Source organism: Centruroides sculpturatus, unplaced genomic scaffold (genome assembly GCF_000671375.1).
Source record: "Centruroides sculpturatus isolate CEXI.00-Female unplaced genomic scaffold, Cexi_2.0 scaffold375, whole genome shotgun sequence".
Taxonomy (NCBI): domain Eukaryota; kingdom Metazoa; phylum Arthropoda; class Arachnida; order Scorpiones; family Buthidae; genus Centruroides; species Centruroides sculpturatus.
In genome coordinates, this window is record NW_019384589.1 from 51,300 (window position 1) to 75,913 (window position 24,614).

Below are 24,614 nucleotides of genomic sequence, written 5' to 3' on the forward strand. Positions count from 1 at the left end.
GCGTTATTTATCGTAAAATTCTATAAACAAGTAGTCATCTTCAGCAAAATAAGGAAACTGAACATATTTATAGAATTTTTAATGAAATAATTATCGAAATAAAGTAATAGAACAATGGCTAAGCAATAATAATTAAAAAAACACACAGAAAAATAAATTACATGGTAAAATGACCCGTAGTTTTTGAAACAGTTAAAAAGTTATTAACACAATACAATGTTATCGATGCTCTAGTTTTTAATAATATTAAAATTTGTTAAAAATTAAAGAAAGTATTAATCAAAAACTGATATGATGCAAGAAAATAACGTTATAATAGAATTTCCTGCAATTACCAACCAAAATATCAATACATACGTGTGAGACTGGAAGAACACTAAAAATTAAAACAAAACGTACATTTGCACTAGATAAAATATAATTATGTCAATTCAGCAATTGCCATATACAGTAGAACCTCGAAAACTCGGCTCTCGATAACCCGGCATTCCGGATAACTCGGCCACACCCTGGCAGGGCAAAAAAATTCTTAGTTAATTTTAATTATAGACAGCTTTATAAAAGTATAAAAGCTCTCATAAAGTATTTTTCTGAGGTCCGACTTATCAGGTAAATTACTGTACACAGTGTATTCATTAATTTTTATTTTCATGTATAAAGGTTCTATGCCTTCATAAAGGACGTACTTTTCCTTTGTTTAAGGGTATTTGGGCAGTTTATTCTCTGTTATATTCTCAAGTAAACAATACATACAAGTACAGTACAGTATTTTCTGAGGAAACACTCGTACTTATTTTTTTAACCCCATTCCCTATAACCCGGCATTTTCACAAACTCGGCCACCCTTCGGTCCACATTAGGCTGAGTTTTCGAGGTTCTACTGTATTAGAATTAGAAATGTTGTTAAACTTCTCAAAAAAAGTATGGTTAAAAGGAAATTAAAAATTTTTAAGATAACATTAAAAAAAAAATGAATTGAAACGAATGTTAATATCAGAGTGATGTGGTAACCACTATTTCAAAATATGGCATTGAAACCACTGGCAATTACTATTTTATAATTGCAATTATTACTTCAAATACAAATAAAGTCTATTGGAATTTCCTTTTAATCCTCCTTCCCCACCTGTTTATAGTACAACAATAAAGCCGATATCAATGAAAATTCTTTCTGTGAGTTAAGTTACTAAACATAGCCGAAATAAAACATATATATTGTTTACTATCGTATATCGTTATTGTTCTTGTAGTGAAAAAATTGCAATAGTTTCGATTTATCTTTGTCTGTACATATACTTCTTATTTTGTATCAATATAATTATAAATAGAGACTTGTAAAGTAAACCTGAATAGCAATGAACACAGAAACCAATTATCTAGTAAATACAGTGCTATTTTTTTTTCTTTGCGATTTGCTCTAGGCGCACTAACAGGGACATTTTAGTAAACCCCGTTATGTGTTATTCAGGGTGTGAATGTTACACGCGTCTGGTGTACTCCCGAAAAAAATTTCTGGGGTTATTTGACTCGTTTGGGTAGATTTTCTTTTTCTTAACTTTTCCTCCATTTGATACTAAAAGTGCTTTGTTTCAATTTCCATCTATGTCCACAATAGAATGGACAGGTGATGAAGAACCAGATATATACGCGAGAGACCACTCCGGAGAAGAGGGATTTTTCAACCAAACCCGGGAGCAGAAAAAAGATATATTGTCTGCTTATATGTTCGGCAATACATTCACTTAAATATGTGTCAGATTTATAGGCTGAAGCTATTTGTATTTTCTATGAAATTGTGATATGTATATCTGTTGTTTATCAAATTTTACTTTCTCAGATGTTATCTATACATAACAATGTGAAGTTTTGGAATATTGTCAAATCTGATCTGTTTTTTGTAAATTACCGTATTTTTAGATTTTATAAACCCAAAAAAGTCAAAAAACGAAAAGATTTCCGTGTGTTTGTGGAATGTGTTTTGGCGTCAATTTCGTTTAATATTTCAGGATGGTGTTATGATTAAGTAACGAAATTTAAAATAGTAGCTTGAGTGTAAGGGATATTAATGCTAGTAACTTTTAATGGATATCGGTGGAAAGACTGGGGTAGAGGTGGTCATCTTTCATATCTGGAGCAAAATTGGACTTAATTAATAAAAATTTTTGTTGGTTAACATTTTCATTTTTTTTTTTTGTTATAAAACTCATTTTTACCCTCCAAATGAAAAGTTTTATCAGTATATAATAATTAATAATATAAGATTTTATCATATAATCTATTTATAACAGATGGCGCCACACACATTTTTACTTTTTACTAGTATCATTAATAACATAAAAATTATTTTTTAAATAAAATTCTTTAACAGCGAAGAAAGTTATGCAAATTGTTGCTAGATCTTTTATTTCACTATACTATTGGTATAAATTTACATAATAATCAAAATTTTGTATTTTTTTTACAGAAAATTGTTTTTAAAAAGTTATCAGTGTGTAATTTTTTTTACAATTTTTTTAAATAAAAGCATAAATGGTATTAATTTTTTAGTCTTTTAATTTGTATTATCATCTAAACACTATACTTTTGATTTACTTTCAGCTTGATTCTGAATTGCGCGGTCATCAATTTTTATCATAATACCCATTCTATCACTTCAGAATCGTCTTTATTACAGATCTTTATCACATTGCCATTACAGAAGTGTCATTGACATGTAGAGAAGTGTTAGTCGTCTAGTTACATATTAATGTTAACTTATTACATATATAATAGAGACTCGTGTGTAAGAGAGACTCTATCAGGCTGTTAATTTCATATAAATATTTGAATAAATTCGAGTTAAAATAACAATTAAAATAAAGTAAAATGTATAAGTACGATGCTATGCTTTTATCTTATGTGTCAACGTCATGGATTACAGAAATATTTTTGTAAAGAGAGAGAAGTGTCATAAATCTGAAACAATGTAATTAAATTCCAATAATAAAAATGGCATCATGAATGTATTAACTTTAACTTACGCAACTGTTCTGTCTTCAGTAGCAACATAATGATGACAAAATAATGATAAAGGTGAAGCAATTTCTGAGAGTAATACACTTATTTTCGAATTTATAAACTTTATCAAGACATTTTTCTTCGCCTACATAACTATTTTTCATTAAGGAATAATAGACAGAACTTATCTATTTTACAACGTTGAATTGCAATGCAACATACAATGTTAAGTGCAATAGTTTACTGTGGAATGCATGCTACTCAAACAGAAGAAATATTTTCGCGCATAAGAATTCTATTGCAAAAATTACGAGAATATACATTACAACCGCCCATAAATATATTTCATTTAGTGTTTTGTAATTTCATGAAGAAAAAAAGGGGCTAATATCTTACTCTTACAACATTAATTAATTTAATTGTTCAATTAGGGTCAAACTGAAAATTTCACATACAAAGATAAAGGGACATAACTGACTAATAAAGAGAATGCTATAAGGAAAGATTTCTTAAGATTTTCCATATTTTGCTCTTGCAAATAATTTGAAACATAATTTCAACAAATAAAGGATACTTTGTCAACAATTTTAAAATTATTCTATTAAATGTTTACTTTATAAACTCACCATTATTAAATAATTCAAAACGAAGAAACAATTAGAAATATTCATACATATATGTTTCTTTAATCCGAAAAAATCACAAGAATTCCAGCAGACTATCTTACAGCCTTTAAATCAGAAACATCCTTTATTGAAGATACAGGTTACATATGCATTTCGGGCTTATTTTTTCGTGGAAAATTGTGGAAAACCTTTTTGTATAGCACTAAAGAGAGTTTAAAAACCCTTCTCAATGGTATACATAAAGAAGGTTTTTTACAGTTTTTTTACAAATCCTTCTGCCACACTAATATGACATTTCTGGATTTTTTTACATTATTTAGGAATCCTGTAAAATGTTTAGAATTGTAATTTAAAATGATATACGCCCAGTCTATCGGAATTCTTGTGATTTTTCAGATTAAAGAGATATTTATATGTACGAACTTATAAACAGCTACTATAACAAATATTTGAAATTAGAAATATCATTGAACACTATTTACTTAAGAATCCATCAGTTATTTTTAACATTATTCTTTATTATTCAATTTGAAACAGCAATGAATACAAATAAGTTTTCAAAGATTGTATTACATCGAATGCAATTAATTTCAGAAACGTGTTAATTGATGATTATTTATGTTTAAAATGATGAAGATAATGGAGTTGCTTTCACGTTTATACCATTCTTAGGAAAATAGTAGAATAGGTGGTATTCTCTCTCGTTTTCCTGTAAAAAAAATTCAATCCACTGAAGTAAACAACATACCAATAAAAATCAATATTAAATTAAATTAAATTGAAATTACATTATTAAAGAGAAATATTGCAACTGATCTTCTCAAAATTATTTACTACAGGTATACCTCGCCTTACGTCGTTAATTGGTTCCAGGAAAACGACGTAAGTCGAATTTACTTGTCTCCGAATCTACTTGTCACTAGGCTAAACCATAAATTATTATTCCCTGTTCTGTATTTTATTTATTAATGCATTTTTAATAATATATGGTTAATAAAACTCTATTTTAAGCTNTTGTTACATTAAAACATTAAAAATAACACACTGTTTAATTATTTCCCGTTTTAACAGTAAAATGTTACTAATTTAATTAATGATACATTTAGGTATTTGCTATATTTCCTAATTCTTGTGAAAACAGTTATATACTTTTATTAATTCGTTTAGTTATTTCATACGTTAAATAATTACTCATTAATTAATAATTATATAAAATATCCGATTTGTTCACTTTAACTATAATAGATAAATTAGTGTCCTGTGTGTTTATGATATACCCACATTTTGAATTAAAAATGAGAACTTACATTTTCAGAAACATTGTTTCTTATTTCTTCACGAACTTTCTCTTGAATTTCAGGATTACCAGCAAGATGTTTAATACACCAGCTCATTGTAACACTTGTTGTGTCATTTCTGCGAAAGTTATTAAAAATTCTATATTAAACCAATTAATTTTTGTGTTTTCTACAGAACATAAACAATTTTATAAAGATTATTACGCAGTAACCATAAACATCATCGCATTTGCAATAACAAAATTGTCTGGAAGTTTTTTCATTTCTACAATTGTTTCATCTTCCGCATCTATGAGTGTCTGCAGCATATCTTGTGGAACAGTCTAAAAGAAAAGGTATAATCGGGAACGACGTAACTCGAAACGACGTAAGTCGAGGTATGCCTGTAATTATATTTTATCGAATTTTTAGATATGAGATTTTGTTCAATCATAAGTTAGAATACATACGTTACTGTGAATGAACGATATCTGGCGATTGTCAACATTCTCTAATGAATGTCAGCATTCACACAGTCGTTTCGTATATGTACGAAATATTTGCTAAATATCATTATTTCTCACTTACACCGGCAAATGTCGAATAAAAATATATAAGACAAAAATGCAACTTTTTAATATGTCAAAATAGGAATAAGCTTAGGTAAAAGCACATGTAAATAAGCTATTGAACCTAAAACAAACAGTACAGTCTAAATCATAAAAACTCATACAATAATAAATTTACACATAAATTACGTGATTAAAGTTGTACAAACTTATTTATTGCAAAAACTTAAACTGTTATGGCACTGAATTGCACAAGAGTCCGTTTGTTTACAGCTGCATTTGTTTGTAGAACAGTTCTTTTTACAATGACAGCTATTATAGCCTTTCCCTGCATTTTTCGAATTATTTTCAGCTGCTTCTCTCAGCGATATTTGGTCTTTCACCGACGTATGTGTCAACATTCACCGGAGAATATTAACATTTTCTAATTTCGGTTTTCACAGTAACATATATGAAATATAAATTTATTTATTTAATGTAATATACGAGTATATAAAAACAAAGATTGCTATTGCTTACATCGTCTCCATATTTTTCCAACTTGAACGATCGAATCAGATTTGCCAGTATTAACTTTATTACAGTTCTTGCTAACCTCTGTCCCATACAGATTCTATGCCCTGCTCCGAATGGTTGGTAAATGATAGAATCAATTTTCTGCATTTCTTCAGATGAAAATCTTAAACCATGCAAAATTTTTAATAATTACTCTTTTAAAACTTGTTAATAAACCAGATGTAAACATAATTTAATTATGATTAGCATATCACCTATAGGGATTAAACTTATCCGGTTCTCTCCAATAAGCTGGATCATTTTGCAAAATCTGTATTGGAATCGTTATCGTACAACCTTTTGGTATGTTGATGTCTTTATAACGATAAACTTCTGAGCATATGCGATTTACACCTCTACGTATAAAAATATTTACAGAAAATATATTTATTATATTTTATATTTAACTTCATAAGTTAATACTGGAATTTACATTGGGGTAAATGGCCAGAAGCGAAGAGTTTCTGAGATAACTTGATCTAGGAACTGAAAATTGCTCAAGTCAGAGTACTGTATATCCACCTAAAAATTAATGAAAATTCTGAAATTGTAATTTTATTAATTATAAAAACATTTCAAATACAGTATGTATTTTCACTGTAATTGTTTACACATTAATGGAAAAGGCATATTCTTAATTATTTGCATCAGTTCATTTCAAACTGGAATTATAGTTAAGTAATAATTCGTTTTTTTATTACATTATCTTAGACTCTGGCTACAGGAGTTTTATAACGTGTGAAGAACATCCCTCAGAAGTAGATCGACATTAAAATGACAGTGTGAATTCCAGTATCAAATATAAACTGAAGAAAGTAGATGCTAGATCTTATTCGGATTTGTGATGGCAAACACAGTTAGATGGTTTTATTGGTTAGGTAGGGATAAAAGTGGAATCGCAAACTAGTTTTACAGTAGATCTTAAGAACCATCTGTAGGGAAACACTTCGTATTTACGCTCGATAATATTTATAGTATGCAATTGCTATAAGATGTGCTGTCAAAGTTGAAAGTACCGAAAGTAAATGAAAATTGAATTTTTCTTACAAAATATTGTGTAGTAATAAACAATAGCATACTGCGAAAATGTAAACAATGTTGTAATAAATATTCATTAAAAGCATGTTTCTACTGCAGGGCCTGATGAAATGTAGTTAGCAGTAAGTGTTACTTAGTTATTGGGCTGCAATTTAAAAAATTGTAAACCTATAAATTCCGACCGTCAACCACCTGCCAGTCCTTAGACTTGAGAATAGAGTTAGATAGATGATAGACACTAATTTATTGCTAACAGGAAACGTATGATGTACAGGGACAAGCTACTACTGATTTGAGGTGGGGCATAAATTTTGAATGTAATACATTAAAAATATGGTTAAAAATTGTAGCCCGGCATTATGAAGATGCCAGAATAAAATAATCGCTCGTAAGAACATTTTTAAATAAAATCAAAACAAGTTATAATTATATATAATCTTTAATTCATATTTGGTTCAAATTTATGTTTGTTACATTAAAACATTAAAAATAACACACTGTTTAATTATTTCCCGTTTTAACAGTAAAATGTTACTAATTTAATTAATGATACATTTAGGTATTTGCTATATTTCCTAATTCTTGTGAAAACACGTAACAGTTATATACTTTTATTAATTCGTTTAGTTATTTCATACGTTAAATAATTACTCATTAATTAATAATTATATAAAATATCCGATTTGTTCACTTTAACTATAATAGATAAATTAGTGTCCTGTGTGTTTATGATATACCCACATTTTGAATTAAAAATGAGAACTTACATTTTCAGAAACATTGTTTCTTATTTCTTCACGAACTTTCTCTTGAATTTCAGGATTACCAGCAAGATGTTTAATACACCAGCTCATTGTAACACTTGTTGTGTCATTTCTGCGAAAGTTATTAAAAATTCTATATTAAACCAATTAATTTTTGTGTTTTCTACAGAACATAAACAATTTTATAAAGATTATTACGCAGTAACCATAAACATCATCGCATTTGCAATAACAAAATTGTCTGGAAGTTTCTTCATTTCTACAACAGAGTCATCTTCTGCATCTATGAGTGTCTGCAGCATATCTTGTGGAACAGTCTAAAAGAAAAGATAATAGAAATAAACAATGAAACATCGCATTTCATTCATATTGACATACTAACAATGAACTCACATCTAAATTCCTTCTGGAGGTGACAATTTTCTGACAGGTTTCATAAATCAATGTCACAGAAGGTAGATTCAGCATGTACTTTAACGTATCTATTTTATGTCGAAGAAACGTATATATTGGCGCTATTTCCGGAAAGCAGACTAAATTATATAGAAAGTTATACAAAATTATGCATTATCACTTTACTTTTAGCTCATAATAAAATATTAAATGATAATGAACTGAAACATCACTTGTTACTGCAGCTAAAATATCGGAAGAATCAACTGAAAAAGCGACATCAACCGATTCAACAAATTTACTGGTTTCATTATTCTGAACATTTGTGGTTACACCAAATGCTGATGTACAAACGATATCAAACACCAATTTTTTACACAACGTTGAAATATCAAACGGTTTATCTCCTTGCTTCTTGACATTTCTTAGAAAGACTTTTATCGGTGAAGACATTAGAGTAGTCGTCTAAAATTTAATTTCCTATTATATTTTAAGAGGGATATTTTTCAAATCAAGTAACATCAATATACCATTTTAATTTTTCCTGTACTGAAACAAGTACTGAGAATACTTCGTAGATTTTTATATTTTTCATCTGCTTGCACTCCTAGCGTATGTTTAACAGAATCGTGAGGAATTCCAGCATCAGGCAGCACCACCTTTCGAAAAAATAAATTGTTACATCAAAAAATTTTATGACTGAATTTATAAGTTTTGATAATTACTTCATGATACGTACATCTCTATTGTAAAAATTATAAGATTCTTTTATTAGAGAGAGTTTCAAAAATTCGACATCGCTGCATACTAAAAAAGGCTTTCCTCCTAGATAAAAACTGAAGATACTTTGAATAAGATGTAATTTTTAATTTATATTAAATTGGAATTATAAGTTTATAAATAAAATGACAATCATTGAATATACATCAAGTTTTAAAGATAAAAAAAAATTAATTACCCAAACATTTTTCCGTACTGTTGTAGCCATCTTTCTATGCATTTGTCTCTCTGCACGAATAGTTGAAAATTGTATATTATTTTGTAAATTCTTCTTTGCAGTTGCATCTGAAACTGAAAATACTTACGTCTTTATTGTACTCAATTAAATTTCCAAAGAAAAAGTTTGGTTTCGGGCCTGGAATTCCGTAACTTTGAAACAAAGACATTCTTTGTTTTCTACATCTGTAAGAATATTATTGTAATGTTTACTATAAGACCAATTTTAAATTCTTATGCTTATTTATTACTATAAAACATTTGTTAAAATAATTACATGCATTATATATAAGTAACAGAGAGGTTGCGGCCGAAGATTTCATCTTTAAAACGTGAACGTCGAACGTCCAGCGCTGCTTTCAAGATAGTGGCGCTCGACGTTTGACGTTCACGTTTTAAAGATGAAAACTTCGGCCGCAACTTCTGTAATATCTTCGTCTGTATAGAATTTTATATATAATCGACGATTTACAAACTAAATGTGTAAGCCAAACTTTATATTACAAATACAGGAAACCTATTTGTGACTCGAATTCAGTTTATTAAACGGTTTACCTGAGTTTTATTTATAATCAATTGTTTTTTAACCAATAAACACAGTTCAGTTAAAAAGACAAATTTTAATTCGCTATTTTATTCTATTAGAATAAGTGCTTATACTCCGGTCGGATCGGATTTGAGTACTATTTTGAGTACACAATATGAATCATATTCGTTTATACAGACTTTCTGCTAGAGCATGTGTAACATGCTTTTAACTCTGTTGATAACTCTTAACTATAGCAAGTTACATAAGCTCTAGCATATATAACATTGTAGAAATAATAGCATTTCAGTATCAGTTAACCATAATACAGTTGTGGAGTTACAATTTAATATTATAAATAATTTTATTACATTGAAAAATAAGTCACTCACCTTATCTATAATAAAATGATGCAAACGACAACGGAAAGAACAATGGCTGTACTTATATTCATTGTAGTTGTGCAATGCTTATTTAATATTCTAGTCCAAGTATCTGTAAAAAACAAGAAAAAAGCCTGACGTATTAAACAACGCAATGCGATAAATGCACGTTAAAGAACTTATAAAAAGCAAAACAATATAAAACATCACTATTTTGTAAGTGTATAATCATTGATAATGTATGATTTAATAGTTTCGTAAGAAAATATAATAAAACATTATTTTAATCAGTTTGAAAAAATATATAATTAATAAAAATATATAAATTTATTATTATGCAATATATTGAAAAGAGAAAAATAAATCGGGATAAGATGAAATAATGGATAGCAAGCAAATTTAATAGATATAAGCAAAAATCCATTACCGAGTTGTATATCTTTTCCGGCAGAAACATTTAAAATTGGGTATGAAGCCATCTGTTATGACAGATATCGCCAATATTTTTGACATCACGGACCACTAAACTCACAATTTTCAATGCTGAAACTCACTATTATGAATTTTTTTTTAAATCATTCAAACATCTATATAATGGTGATAAAATACGTTTCATTTTATTTTTTAAATTAACAAGCAGATAAGCCAGACGTTGTCTTGGACAAAAGATAAGAACAAACATTAAGATTAGATAATTTCGTAATTTTCACCCTTTTATTCTATTATATTATAGAATTTGGTTTATATAACTACACACGTTATCTTACCCGTTTTCACTGGGTGCAAGAAGTATGCACCCCCTTTCTTCCGAGGCTAATTAGAGTATTTTTAGATGAGTCTATGTTTGATTTATCTCAAAACGCAAAAAAAACGCATTTAAAATAGTACAGTAGGAGCCGTGTTCTTCAGGATGATACTTAACCCTCCCCTCTCCCGCTGGAGACGATTTCGAAAAATCCCTTCTTGATGTACATTTTCGTGGTGTACACTAACTGTGTAGCAAATATCAATTTTCAATTCCTAACCGTTTGAACACTGTTCTTCTTCTTATTATTATTATCAACCCATCTCCGATTATATTATATATATATTATATATATATTCTGATATTTATTATATTATATTATGATAATTACATTATAGCAATTCTTACCCGTTTTCACAGAATGCAAGAATTAGGTCCCCGTTTCCAGACTAGAGAATTTTTACGTTTAGTCAAACGAACTATTTTCAACGTTTCTGGAACGTTTACAATCGTTCTATAAACGAACCAATATTCGAACAAATTCGAACAAAACATTCCAAATAGAAAGCCACTTTCAACCACTTTCAAGCCCATATCTCCCGCACCCTTATAGCTATCGAGACGCAACCACCCCTATGCACGAACGGAGACTTGGGGCTACCACAACATACAAACACCATTCACGTGCGATGTGTAGTTTTTGCGGAAAAATGAAATATAGGGACATACATGTCCATTTATATATATAGATATAGATATAGATAAGAATTTGACTTGTTTCCTTATAACAAATTAGTATGAAGTTTTGTTGCTGCTTGTTTGAAATAAGTTGTTGGCTCTTTTCCACGAAAGACGACATTCGCACTTACAACATTATTTATTGACCTTTTGACATTATTATTTATTGATAACAGTCATTTCCTTCGTAATACTTCGCGTAACCTTGAGTTCATCAATGTCCAATTTTCTCCACGGACAATCAAAATTTCCTTGTGGACGTAACTTTTCAGAGATGATATACGTTTTATAACAGAATAATAAATGTTAACAATGAGTAAACACTTTATTAACTCCTACTTCTCTCGAGATGTATGACCATTCTCTATTTCTCATTCTCTCGATTTTTCACCACTAAAATTTAAGAGGATCAACGCCCCTCATACAGCAGCCACAGTGCCAAATTTCGTTACGTAATCTTCACCCTATTCTGAGACATTAAGCGAAATACAATCCAACACACAGTAACATCAATAAAAAGAAAAAACTTTACTTTTTTTTTTAATTTCTCGACATTTGAAGGAATCCGGGGGCGAAAAATACCAAATTGTTATGCTAACCCTTGTCATATATAGCGAGGAACGTAAAAATAGCTGGGTATAGCGAACAAGGTTAGATGAGCGAAAATGATAATTGAAGACGATTGATAATGCACTGAGTTATGACGAATAAACAACTGATCAAAAGATGATTTAAAGTCAAAAAGTCATTATAAGTTTTTAAATTTATATAGATAAATCGAATGTTGAAATTAGATCAAGGTCTTCACATTATTTCATTCGAAGTTTACGAAACCAAAAAATATTCACAAAAATCTATATTATAACTTTATGAACTCAAAGATTAAATACATCACAAACCCTTAAATTTCTATTCGCAGAATATTAGCATTACATTAAAAACTTTAAATATACTTTTATTCTAAGAATGGAAGTACTGTACAAACAATGGATGTGTTAAGTAACAATAAAAGTGTTAAAAATGAAAATGTGAAGAGAAAGCGACCTGCAAGATTTACAGGCGCAGATGCGTTTTTGCGCAAAATCAAACATATTTTTAGACGCATCTAAAATTTTTTAATTATTCTACAAACAAGGGAACCTAATTCTTGCATTCTGTGAAAACCGGTAAAATTGGCTGTAATGTAATAATCTTAATCTTCGCTTTCGTTACTTTTTGCCAGAGCAACGCCGGGTTTATCTGCTAGTAGTTTAATAAGATAGAATTAATGGCATTAATTGAAGTTTCATCAATTTCTTCTACAGTTGTACTGTTACAGAATTTTAAAAAATAGCCAATAAATATTCACTTACCACAGGGGGCAGCTGTTGAGTGATCTGGGCTCTTGGTGAGTAACACTTTTTTTATTGTAAATTACTGATTCTTTTATTTATTTGCTACCTAAGTTGGTGCGTTTTTATGCTGAATTGTGTTATTCTGCGTCATTATTTTTTTTTGGAAATGTTCCCACGTACTCCTCCAGAAGTGTTAAAGCAAACCCAAGAAGAACGGAAAAGAACTAAACGTTATCGTTTACCGAGTGATCCGGGTGTAAAATATCTAAAGTTAGAACATTATTTTAAGAGGAAATCTCTTCCAGACTCGGATAGATAAGAATTGTTACGGCAATATTTTGAGACGACATTAAATGCAGGGTTAAAGTCCAGATGCGTGTACCGTCATTGCGACTCATCTCTGATTCCAGCAAACAAAAGAAAGGAAACAGTGGGGACGCACGTTCTAACCTAACCTAACCTATTGTAATTAATTACCATAATTATTACCAACCAAATTATTAGAATAGGTTAGGTTAGGTTAGGTTAGAACGTGCGTCCCCACATTTGCTGGAATCAGAGATGAGCCGCAATGACGGTATACGTATCTGGACTTTAACCAAATGCAGTAATGATGCAGTTGATGTCGAAGATAAGCTCGCCAATTTGGAAATGGCCAACCAGTCAACCTTGTCCTCGGTAAGGAAATTGGAACAGCAACACCAGTTACCTTTGGACCGCATTGGTGACTTACACTCCTTTGCCTACGATAGACAAATTAATGCTTCAACAGAAGCAATTTAATGTTGTTTAATCATAGTATTATCCTCGAGTTAGATTTGCGGGGTTATATTGTTAACTTATTTTCTAAGGAATTGGATGTGACTGATCTGTCGGGGCATAATATTTTTGGTGTTTCCCGTTTGAGAGGTAAAGTTCGGGAATTCTATAGCATCCAGTTGTCGTCCTGGAAATGTCGAAATTATTTATTGCAAAAATTTCGGACGAAAACTCGACAAGAGGGCAGGGAAAAATCAGTGAAATTGAGGTTGGCACCGGATCTGTCGTTTAATTCCCGTGTTCGCCGTAAAAACCTGGTTACTTTTTTAAAAGAATACCGGGAAGCTGGTCGTCGTGTTTTTTTGCGAGATAACGTATTATATATAGATGACAAGAGATTCACGTATTCTATCTCGGGCCATCGCTTAATAGAGGTGCCTGTTTTTTTTTTATTTTGAATTTTCCTCCCCGCAGGAGAGTCGGTTTGGAGGGACTTTCAACTTTATCTTGCCCGGAACAGTTTGGTTCAAGGAAATCTCTTGCAGACCAAGAGATTTCCTTCACTGACTGGTTTATTTATTATCAACATTTATTTACTTTAAATACATCGAACTTACCCCCGATTCTGTCACTACCGATGGCTTCTTTTGTTGTTGATCCTATTTTAGATATTCCTATCTTTGATACCTAGGTGAATACAGCACTTCAAAATATGCGAATTCGTTCTTCTCCCAGGGTGAATAATGTTTCACTGTCTTTAATTGTTTACCTTAAGGAAAGTTTGGTTCCTTACTTGGCCAAGTTATTTAATCGGGTTTATGACACTGCTAGAATTCTGAAATCGTGGTTAGAGGTATAGATAAAAGTTATCCATAAAAAAAAGTCCACTAGATGAGCCCGCTAACTTTAACTAACCCCTCTCAGCTACAGTGAGGCTTTTTCTACTTTGAAGAAGTTTTCATCAAAAAGATCGCTCAAATTCTGTTAGTTTACTAAACTAGAAAATCTATTTAATGGAATAGGTATCTCACTCTCTTTGATAGATTCCTCTCCAGATGTTTTGAAATATTACGCAGATACAATTTTACAAGAGTTTGATAATCTTTTTTTGAGAGAAGAAGGGGACAGGATTCTTAAGGCTAAGTACCATTTATGGTACCCAGAAATATTAGACAACAACCGGTGTTTTTACAAAAAAAAAAAAACACCGGTTGTTATCAGCAACTACCGTTTATTGTTAAAAAAACGATAATACAGATTCGTCTAAACAAGTTTCGTTTAACATGCAAACACTTGTGTATTGATCTACGTTCACCGGAAAGGTGTCCATTTTGTAAGAAAGGATATGCGACTTTAAATCACTACATGTTTGACTGTAAGGATTTTGAATATTTGCGTTTATCAACACTTTCTAACAATGTTTTTTGTACTAATAATGTTGTTTGCAAAAATCCGGAAGACAGAATTCATGGATTATTCTCTATCAACGACTCAGTATAGTCTATATGGTATAAATATAATTTATTGACGAAAGTTATTAATGTTACCCCTCCTCCTAAAAATTAATTTTATGTATGGAGTTTACAATAAATAAATAAATAAATAAATAAATAAATATTCACTTACCACAGTTTCAAATCTTTTTAATGTGTTTGAAAAGAATATGAATAGAAAATAAATTTATGTAAACTATTTTACGTTATTAATTAGAACTTATCTGTAAGAGAAAAATAAGTTATAAACATATTACTTATCTGGTTTACGGTAGACTAAAACATCTTCGAGTGTTTGTCCTTCGCTTTCGATCGATTAACTAATCAATTTACAGCTTTACTTTCCTATCAATTTTGATTTATTTTCTGATTTTGTATTTAATTTACGACAAGAAAATAACTACCGTCAATTAAATATAAACAATTTAAAGTTTTACATATTGTGTAGTACGTAAACGATTTACTTACTACAACTCTGTGTATGAATCACTGGTAAACATATATTAAAATAATATATAAAAATCTATTATATTTTAAGCTAGTTACATAAAATGTTATCAATTTTTATGTTTATAAAAATTTAACTGTTTTTGTTTGGTTCGCAATCATTTTTTGCAATTATTGTGTCGAATTGCTGACATGTAATTGGCCAGAAGACATTTCAAGATGTTACATTAACCTGAAAAAGTATCACATTTTTTGCTATGCTATTAAAAGTACCAGTATGTGTTATAAACATGAGATGATACCAGTTACGGTACCTGTTTTAAAAATATTTAAAATTACTGCCATAACTAGAGATGGTGCTTGACGTGTTACTCTGATGACACCAGTAATAAAGGTCCAAAAAAAATGAAATTTGAAAAATTAACAAAATAAAAATATAATGCTTTTACTTCAATAACATACTATAACCTTTAACTACTATTGTGTGGTGCATACTACTGCTGTTGTAAGGTTCCAAATTTAGTTAATTTTTAAAACAAATTTATTCCGTCCCTACAAAATCGAAATATAGAGTCCGTGGGAATTTTATGTCTTAATATAAACATTCTCACGAGGAATACGTGCATAGTTTACAGGCAGAATTCGTCATATTGTTGCCATTCTATCACCACCTTTAATTTTTTATAAAATATTACGAAATATTACATTTAGATAAATAATTATTCACAAAATAAACGTAACATAGTAATTTTTGAAGAAAGAGGAAATAAACTTTTTTGACAAACCCTTAATTTGAAAGTTAGACAACCATCTGCATGTTTATCCCCTTCATTCCTTTTCAAACATCCCGTTGACAACAGAAAACCTAATATTTCGATTGGTTGAGTAACATTTAATATTGCAAAGCACATCCTGAGATCGAGGAGTTCTCCACCAGATCCACATAGAAAAGGGTCTACAGTGGTCCTCCATATAGAAGACAAGGAGTTCGACACAGATAACCCAAAAGTATAATTCGACTCCATAACATAGATCTCCGACGGCCCAGAAGAGAATAAGCCGTATGTAGAAAACTCGACTAAGTAATTTAACTTGTACGTTAGTACAATGGTTCCCAATTATTGTTACGCATATCCCTGGGAGTACGCGAAATTGCATGAAGGGGTACGCGCGGTAATTTAAAATCGGTCTATTTAAAATTTAAATGAACGAGATGAAGCAATAGAAAAGTAATGGGTGGACCATCAAAAATTCGGTAATTTACAACACGATATGGAATGCAAAAATTCGTTTATTTATAACTAAAAATATTTTCGAAATTTATTTAAAAAATGCATTTGTGACAATACCTAAATGAAATTCTTGGGCAAGAAACAAAAATTGTATAATTAACACAATTTGTGTTAATTATACAATTATCATTATCGTCGTGTCAGCGAACAATAAAATATTTTCTACCATTTTGCACAACGTAACTCTGCGAGAGCGGATTTTCGGCCATGACAAACACGAAAACTAAACATCGTCACCGAATTCAACTCGAAGATGACGCGAGACTGAAGCTGACCAAAAACCAACCAGATTTTACAAAACTGTGCAAAGAAAATCGTGCACATTTGTCACATTAAAATTAAATAACCTAATGTTATTTTCATTATTATTAGAATTGTATTTTAAAGGTAATAAATGTAAAAACAACTTATTTTATTTATCACTTGCTATCTACCCACAGCTTTGCCCGCATTATATAATGAATTTTCTCGAGGAAGTAAGATATTTTCTCGCAGTAAAATGTAGCCTATGTCCATCTCCAACATGTACACTATCTCTGTGCTAAATTTTATTAAAACCTGTTCAGCGGTTTAGACGTAAAAAGGTGACAGACAGACAGAATTACCTTCGAATTTATAATATTAGTATGGATTAATATAAATTTCTGCTATAAAGGGTACGCGAGTTTGAGCTCTTTCTTGAAAAATTAATTGAAAAATTAAAAAAATTAACGCAGGAAAAATTAATTGGGAACCACTGCGTTAGAAGAAAGAGTTATTCGACGCCTCTCTGAACTTTCAATAAAGATCACTCCGTAAGGTAGTAGAAAGATAGTGTTATTGTAAACTCTCTCTCCACTAAAAACGCGAGATAAGTCCACTTACTCGCGACCCTCCAACTCGATATTCTTTCAAAAAGGTTACGAGCGTGTCTAATGCTATATCTAGGCCAGTTTCAGGAAAAACAAACTTTCAGGGGTTTCTCTCGAACTTCTGTATTTTATTTTCAGTCTTAGCAAGCCATTCTTCGACTCTGCGGACAGTCCAGCCAATTGAGTCGCCGGATTAGTGGCAGAGAGACTTACCCAGACTCTCTACCCTCGGCTAGCTTCTCACAAATGGTGTCTATGAAGTGGGGTTTGATTTACTTCAACCTCCCAAAGCCTCACAAAATGGTGTAGCAGGATTGGAAGTTTAGATTTCTGAAAAGTTCCCAATCTCACTATTGGTGTTTAGTTCTGGAGAAGATAAGGCTGGATTTGAGTCACAGAAATTGTAATTCGAATTGTATAGGGATCTGTGATTCTTGGTTTTGGTATCGATAGAGATCGTTGATTTAGATAGTTATATACTTCATGTTAGATTTTAATTTTAAGTTAAAATAGGATAGAGATAAGTTTAATAATAATGGCCAAAGAAAATCCATAGGCTGTTTTAGGCAGTGTAGGAAGCCTAGTGCCATTGCTTTCAATGTTTTCAGGCGAGATAAGACTTCAGCATTGGAGATTTTTTTGAATACTTAGAGGGTGTAGGAAGCTGGCAGCCTGGAAAAAGGCACAACAATTAGCGATAACTAGATTAAAGCTGACAGGGATCGCGCGGCAATTTGCAAGGAGAGATAGAAAAATTAAAGATGTTGACAGTTACGAAGAATTTAAGGAACATTTAATAGAAAGATTTGAGAGAGTTCCCCCCTTAATTAAATTATTGGTACAAAAATTTTATGCCTGTGTACAAGCCCGAGACGAAGATGTCCAAGCTTATTCGGTTAGATTACAATCTCTTGCAGCTAAGATAGAAATAGAGCATGAAGGTGCCAATGAAGCAGAAGTGACTGTTATTCACCAGGTGAAAGCAAAAGAATTAAACGAGAGGCTTAAGGTCCAGTTCTTGAGCGGTATAGATATAAGGATCAGTCAGAAGGTGATGAAAAGCGAACCCCTGACGTTTGATAAGGCCTTACAGATCACCATATCCGAAAAAGACGTTGGAATTCTTGCTACAGGGCGAGGTGGAATAATATGAGGTATAGGGGAGAAATACAAAAACTCCTTACAGGGAAAGAATATAAGTATAGATGAATTGCAAGAGTTACAAAAACAATTAGAGAAATTGGAGGAAAAGCTACAATTTTCAAAAAGAAAAGAAACTATAGAAAATACTAAAAAAAGAGCAAAATAATAGATATAAAACTTCGCACTTACGTTATGGCAAAGAGAAGCGAGATCAGTGTAGAGATAAACATATCCATCCACGCCAAGACACAAGGAAGTATCAAATCGGAGAATGTGACTGGTGGAACGGGAAATTGTCCGCCGTTAAGTCTAGAAAGGATCCCTACATATTAATTTATTTGAATAATCTATACTAATATAATAAAGAGGTAATGTTTGTATGTAAGTTTGTATGCAGCAAGTAATCTCCAAAACTACTCATCCGATTTCAAAAATTCTTTCACCAATATTTAGAATGGAACTTCAGGGTGGACATAGGCTGTATATTATTCCGTTAAACATTCATATAAATTAAAATATATAATCTAGGTTAAGGCTTTTATGTCCCACAGATGGAGCTNGACAGGATTAAGGCTTACTGTGAAAAACTTGGCTTCTATTATACTATTTTAGATGCGGGTTTTTGCGTTTTTGATTGCGTTTTAATAGAGTATGTCAACAGAATGTACACTAAAAAGGGATTTTTCGATATTCCCCCTGCGGGGGAGAGGAACAGGATTAAGGCTTACCTTGAAAAGCTTGTCTTCTATTATAAAATTTTAGATGCGGGTTTTTGCGTTTTTGATTGCGTTTTAATAGAGTACGTCAACAGAATGTACAGTAAGAAGGGATTTTTCGATATTTCCCCCGCGGGGAGAGGGACAGGATTAAGGCTTACTATGAAAAACTTGGCTTCTATTATACTATTTTAGATGCGGGTTTTTGCGTTTTGATTGCGTTTTAATAGGGTACGTCAAGAGAATGTACACTAAGAAGAAATTTTTCGAAAAATTTTCTTCCAGGGGGGAAGTGTTATACATTTATAATAGATACATTTTGAGCCACAACAAGGCGTAGCGGGGTCTGCTAGTATCCCTACAAAGTTGAAATTCGACTGGGATGATGAAACCACAGTCATATCAAAAGCGTTATCAGAGTGATTAGGGGAGAAGACACCCATAATATTTGGAGAAAAATCTGAATTAGGGATTTTTCCAGCATAGGTTCTACGAGCGATAGGTGTTGCTGCAACGATATTTAAGCTACGGGAGCACAATTTCACGAATAATTGTCAGATAGTACAATCAGAATTAACAGGCCCTTGTAGGGGAATAAATGGTCGAGATATATTAGAAAGAGAAAACATAGAAATACATACATACTCAAAATAACCGGATAATCTTGCAAATTGAAAAAAAGTTCATTTCTGTTTGTCCCACATAAAAATAGGGAAGAGAAATAGTCAAAACAATAGAGAAAATGGCCGACAGTATTCAGAAAAAAACATTATTAGAAGCGTCCCAGTGTCTCCTCACAGCAGACGCCATAGACAGAATGTGCATATAGAAGACGATAAAAAAACTAAATCGAAAAGTTATACACATAAAAAGAAAGAAGACAAATTAGCTAAGGATACGAAAATAAAGTGCACCATGAAACAAGGAAAAGAACATAAGAAAAAGAAGCTTTCCGATAAGCCTATGCAGAACAGAAAGTAGATGACCCAATAGACATTGCTAACTTAAGACATAAAATAGAAAAAGAAGGAACTGAGAATGAAAAAAACTTAGAAACAAACTGCGCTAAGAACATAGTTAATTTTTAAAAGTTCACAAGTTTGCTGATGTTTATCCTTAGAATTATTTTTGTACAATTTAACAAGCGGTATATGGGAAAGCCACTCATGAGAAAATAGAATCTAGTACCGAATTAAAACAAAGTCACATACCTGTGTCTATTGAGGAGAGACATGCAAATTATCTGATAATGAAACCCGACAAACTTAGAGAATCGGCAAAATGCGCTGTTATAGAGAAGAGGAGAAGTTGATAAAGTAGTAGTAATAAAATAAATAAAGTAAACATGCAAGAAAATACTAACTGAAAGAAAAGAGAAATATTGATATAAGAGATAACGCTATATGATAAAACCGGAACTTACTTCCAGACTGAAAGGAAGTCGTCATAAAGGAAGTTGCTCTTGAGCGGAGTATAACAACCTCATATATGTTGGAAGTAGACAATCATATGCTGACTAGATTGAAGCCTACAAACAGTCTAAATTTGTGAAATTATAGTAAATTCTAAAGAAAACTGTGTCAAGATATATAGATTAATGAGGGAATAAATCATGACTCGTATGCATCTATTTAACTACGAATTTTATCACTTTTATTTAGCAATTACAAATAACCGATAAGTCCAACGCAATTTCAACGATTGGCCGATTGAACTTATCATCTTGAAAGGAAAGTAGGATATTTAGGTTTATTTTCGATGTTGTATCGCATTGATCGATTATTGTTATATAAACATATACAGTAGACTCCCATAATACGGATTCGTATAAGACGGCAAAAATTGCGATCGTATTCGTATAAACACGCTATTCGTGTAATACGGTAAAACGTCATCGCCGACTCGTATCGTGACAGGATTGGTCGAATATACACCAATAACGGATATTGAACAAAGCGTGAGTTTAAATGAGCAGCGGACTTACTAAAAACCATTTATTATTTAATGGCCATAAAAATTATATTTATATTAATGATGTTTCCAAAGTTCGGCAAACTTTTCGCAAAAAAATAACTTATCAGGAAACACGCACCTGCCGTTCGATGTGCCGCTCCATAACAAAAACAAGCTTAAGCAATGGCGTCGTCGAACAGTGCACACTCGGTTTGTTTATCGCATAGCTTATATGGATTATTCCCAAAAAATTATACGTGTTTTGGAAATGTTGAGTCAAATTATTCTAGAATCGTTTAATTTTATGGAAGAAAACCTTTCAAGCAGTTGTAGCCCCTAAACTGCATACGTGCCGGGCTGTGATTGGCTCATGTATTTAATTAAGTGACTCGTAAAACAAGGAATTCATATAAAACAAAATGTAGCTACCGTGTTATAGGGGAGTCTACAGTATGTGAATTTAATTGATAATTTTAATTAAGAATAATTGAAGTGCATAATCCGCATTTGTAATTTTGTTATTGAGTCTAATTTAACGGAATAGAATAAGGCATCGATAAAGTTAAAGTATTAGTGTGTGAGATACGCGGTGGGTCAGGGTACTGACCACTTAATCTGCACAGGCTGGTAAAGCCCGATCTCGGAGTCGTTCGGATGGCTAGGAGGGCAAATCGAGTGGGGAGTGCGTCTATAAGTCGACAGGTTTCCTCGGATAGACAGGAGACAGGTTTAACAAATAACAAAATAAATGTTTATTCTATAACTAAAGTAATTTACAGGAGTATACAAGTTACTGATTATTGCCTAGATGCGGAAATACAAATATATCTATAATTGCTCTAACTATTCACTATGTCTCGTGAGAGAGTTTACAAAGGCTCTAGAGTGAGAGAGTTATATTGGCGGTCAATTATACCTGATGTTGGAGGATGGTATGTGACGATCATCCTGGACTATGGAAGCAAGCTGTCTGTCACAGGCTTATACCTTCTACCGGCTTCTCCTTGGACAGGATCGGGACGGGAAACACTGTACTCAGACCTTCCTGATTATCTCGCGGAGGGACGGTCGCACTGAGGGGACGATCTCTCGGAACTTCCCGTAACGATTGTTTTTATACGATCGTCGTTGGCACTGAGCCAACCGGTTGTTCACTCGTTATGTTGACTAATTATCACGCGCACGTTGACTAATTAACAAACGGACGATGTGTAAGATTCGCCATCCGATCTATTTCCGTTATAACGTGTGATAAATTTTTTTCATCCTCTAATGTAAAAATATGTTAAACTCAAAAATTTACGCCTTGTAAACCCTCGGGCTCACAAGTGTAATCAGTTTGATATTAGAAAAATCCATATACAGTAGAACCTCCATTATCCGGATTTTCGATTATCCGGATTGTTCAAAATAAACAAAAATTTTACGAATTTGCTGATTTGCACTTGGCGAATTACGACACTGTTTATGTACATGATGGAATGCATAACTTTTTTTGTTTCAACAAGGTCTCACCCAGCACAGTGGTCGTAAACTCTTAAATATATTTTACGTAGTAATAATAATATAACTTGACATACGTATTAATAAATAATTTATATTCAATTTACATCATTTCTATGACCAAGAGCGGCGTAAGGTATGGACGACGTGGGCCACCACCTATGCCTCGCGGTCCGAAGGTCCTCGCGCCTCGAAGGTTCATGCATTACTTAAAAGCCGTGAACGCGACAAAAAATTTTACTCGTCATAAAATGATAAATAGTTTGTCAAATTTTTATTCATAAAAATGCAGTTTCAACTGCTTTTTATTTTATAAAATCCGTCTTCTTGTGCAACCAGAGGGCCTTTTAAACAATAGGTAGTCTGTCAGCGTTGGTCAGTAGTAGTCCAAATTCAATACGAACGTTTGTTTCTTGAAAATTTGAACACGATTTAAATACAGTATTTACTATTAATATTATCGATATGTCATCGAAAAGAAAACGTGTATTATTATTACAAGACAAATTAAAGTATTTGTTTCGATTATCCGGATTTTTCCTTATCCGGACTACCTTCATTCCCAATTAGTCCGGATAATCGAGGTTCTACTGTATTTGCAATTTTACTTGTCATTTATACTTCCTATATATTAACTAACTAACCTAATTTAGTATAGAACTTTAGATAACAAAATTTAGCAATAGGAAATAGCTTATATTCTATTGGAATAAATATACCATCTTGAACTACAAGTATTTCTCTCTATAACTAATTTATATTTGTATATTTTTATCATTAGTTATTGTAGATTAAATTTAAGAAAGCAGAGAGTAGTTAAATTTAATTATAAACATTGTAATACTAACTTGATGCCAATGACCTCATATGAACTTTGATGTGTCAAGAGAAAAAGAAATATCTAATTTATTTTCAAGAAGAATATATAAACATTTTAATCCATTTAACATATTAATCTTTGAAGTGTATATAAAAGAAAAGGCATCGATGTGTTTTTAGAACTTTTCATACAATGTACTGTACAAATTCACCATTGAAAAAAAAAATTAGGTTAACAACTAGAAGACATAAAGAAGTTTATCGCACAAAAGAAAGAAGACAAACAAATTGTAATTTTTTCCTGATTTACCTATTGTAAAATTTGTTATTAATTGAAATTATTTAATCAAATTTAAGTATAATTTTGTTCAATTTTATTGTGATCTCATCTAGAAGAGATCACAACAAAAATACAGTAGAGCATCGTTAATCTGAATCAATTGGTAACTGGGTTGTTCAGATAACTTATTTTTCGGATAACCGATTATGTACGAAAAAATATATTAACCTATCCCATCCTGAAATTTCTCTCTGTTGCATGTCGCTTTGCATTGAATTTTCATCGATGTTAAGCGTAAAGTAAACGTTTTAAAATAATAATTGTGGATATTGTATCGTTAAAAATTATTTCTTTATTTTCTACAAACAAAATAAATATATTGAAAAATATAAAAACAATAAAAAATTATACTTCAGA

At 31.4% G+C, this 24,614-nt stretch overlaps 1 protein-coding gene across 3 annotated transcripts; it reads right to left on the bottom strand.

Annotated features, from left to right (window-relative positions):
* Positions 1-4,164: 4,164 nt before the first annotated feature.
* On the bottom strand, positions 4,165-20,959 carry LOC111624716 (cytochrome P450 3A24-like). Of its 3 annotated transcripts, none has more exons than XM_023367626.1 (14): positions 20,854-20,959; positions 10,134-10,236; positions 9,305-9,401; positions 9,178-9,227; positions 8,959-9,055; positions 8,750-8,878; positions 8,453-8,684; positions 8,220-8,359; positions 8,025-8,143; positions 7,830-7,938; positions 6,458-6,546; positions 6,240-6,380; positions 5,989-6,148; positions 4,165-4,332 (listed from the first exon to the last, which is right to left on the bottom strand). In XM_023367626.1, the coding sequence occupies exons 3-14, from the start codon at positions 9,383-9,385 to the stop codon at positions 4,246-4,248; spliced, it is 1,434 nt and encodes a 477-aa protein (XP_023223394.1). In that variant the 5' UTR covers positions 9,386-9,401; positions 10,134-10,236; positions 20,854-20,959; the 3' UTR covers positions 4,165-4,245. The 3 variants fall into 3 exon arrangements, with proteins under 3 accessions (XP_023223394.1, XP_023223396.1, XP_023223395.1); XM_023367628.1 differs by lacking the exon at positions 20,854-20,959 and adding an exon at positions 15,451-15,514; XM_023367627.1 differs by lacking the exon at positions 20,854-20,959 and adding an exon at positions 15,327-15,439.
* Between the last annotated feature and the right edge of the window lie 3,655 nt (positions 20,960-24,614).

What these genes read in the sequence shown, in the direction of transcription:
- LOC111624716 (XM_023367626.1), bottom strand. Translation starts at nt 9,385, where the DNA reads ATGTCTTTGTTTCAAAGTTACGGAATTCCAGGCCCGAAACCAAACTTT. An exon ending in TATTTTAGCTGCAGTAACAA is followed by an intron (nt 8,360 to 8,452) that starts GTGATGTTTCAG and finishes TATATAATTTAG; the next exon opens with TCTGCTTTCCGGAAATAGCG. An exon ending in GAAACAATGTTTCTGAAAAT is followed by an intron (nt 6,547 to 7,829) that starts GTAAGTTCTCAT and finishes ATTAATTTTTAG; the next exon opens with GTGGATATACAGTACTCTGA.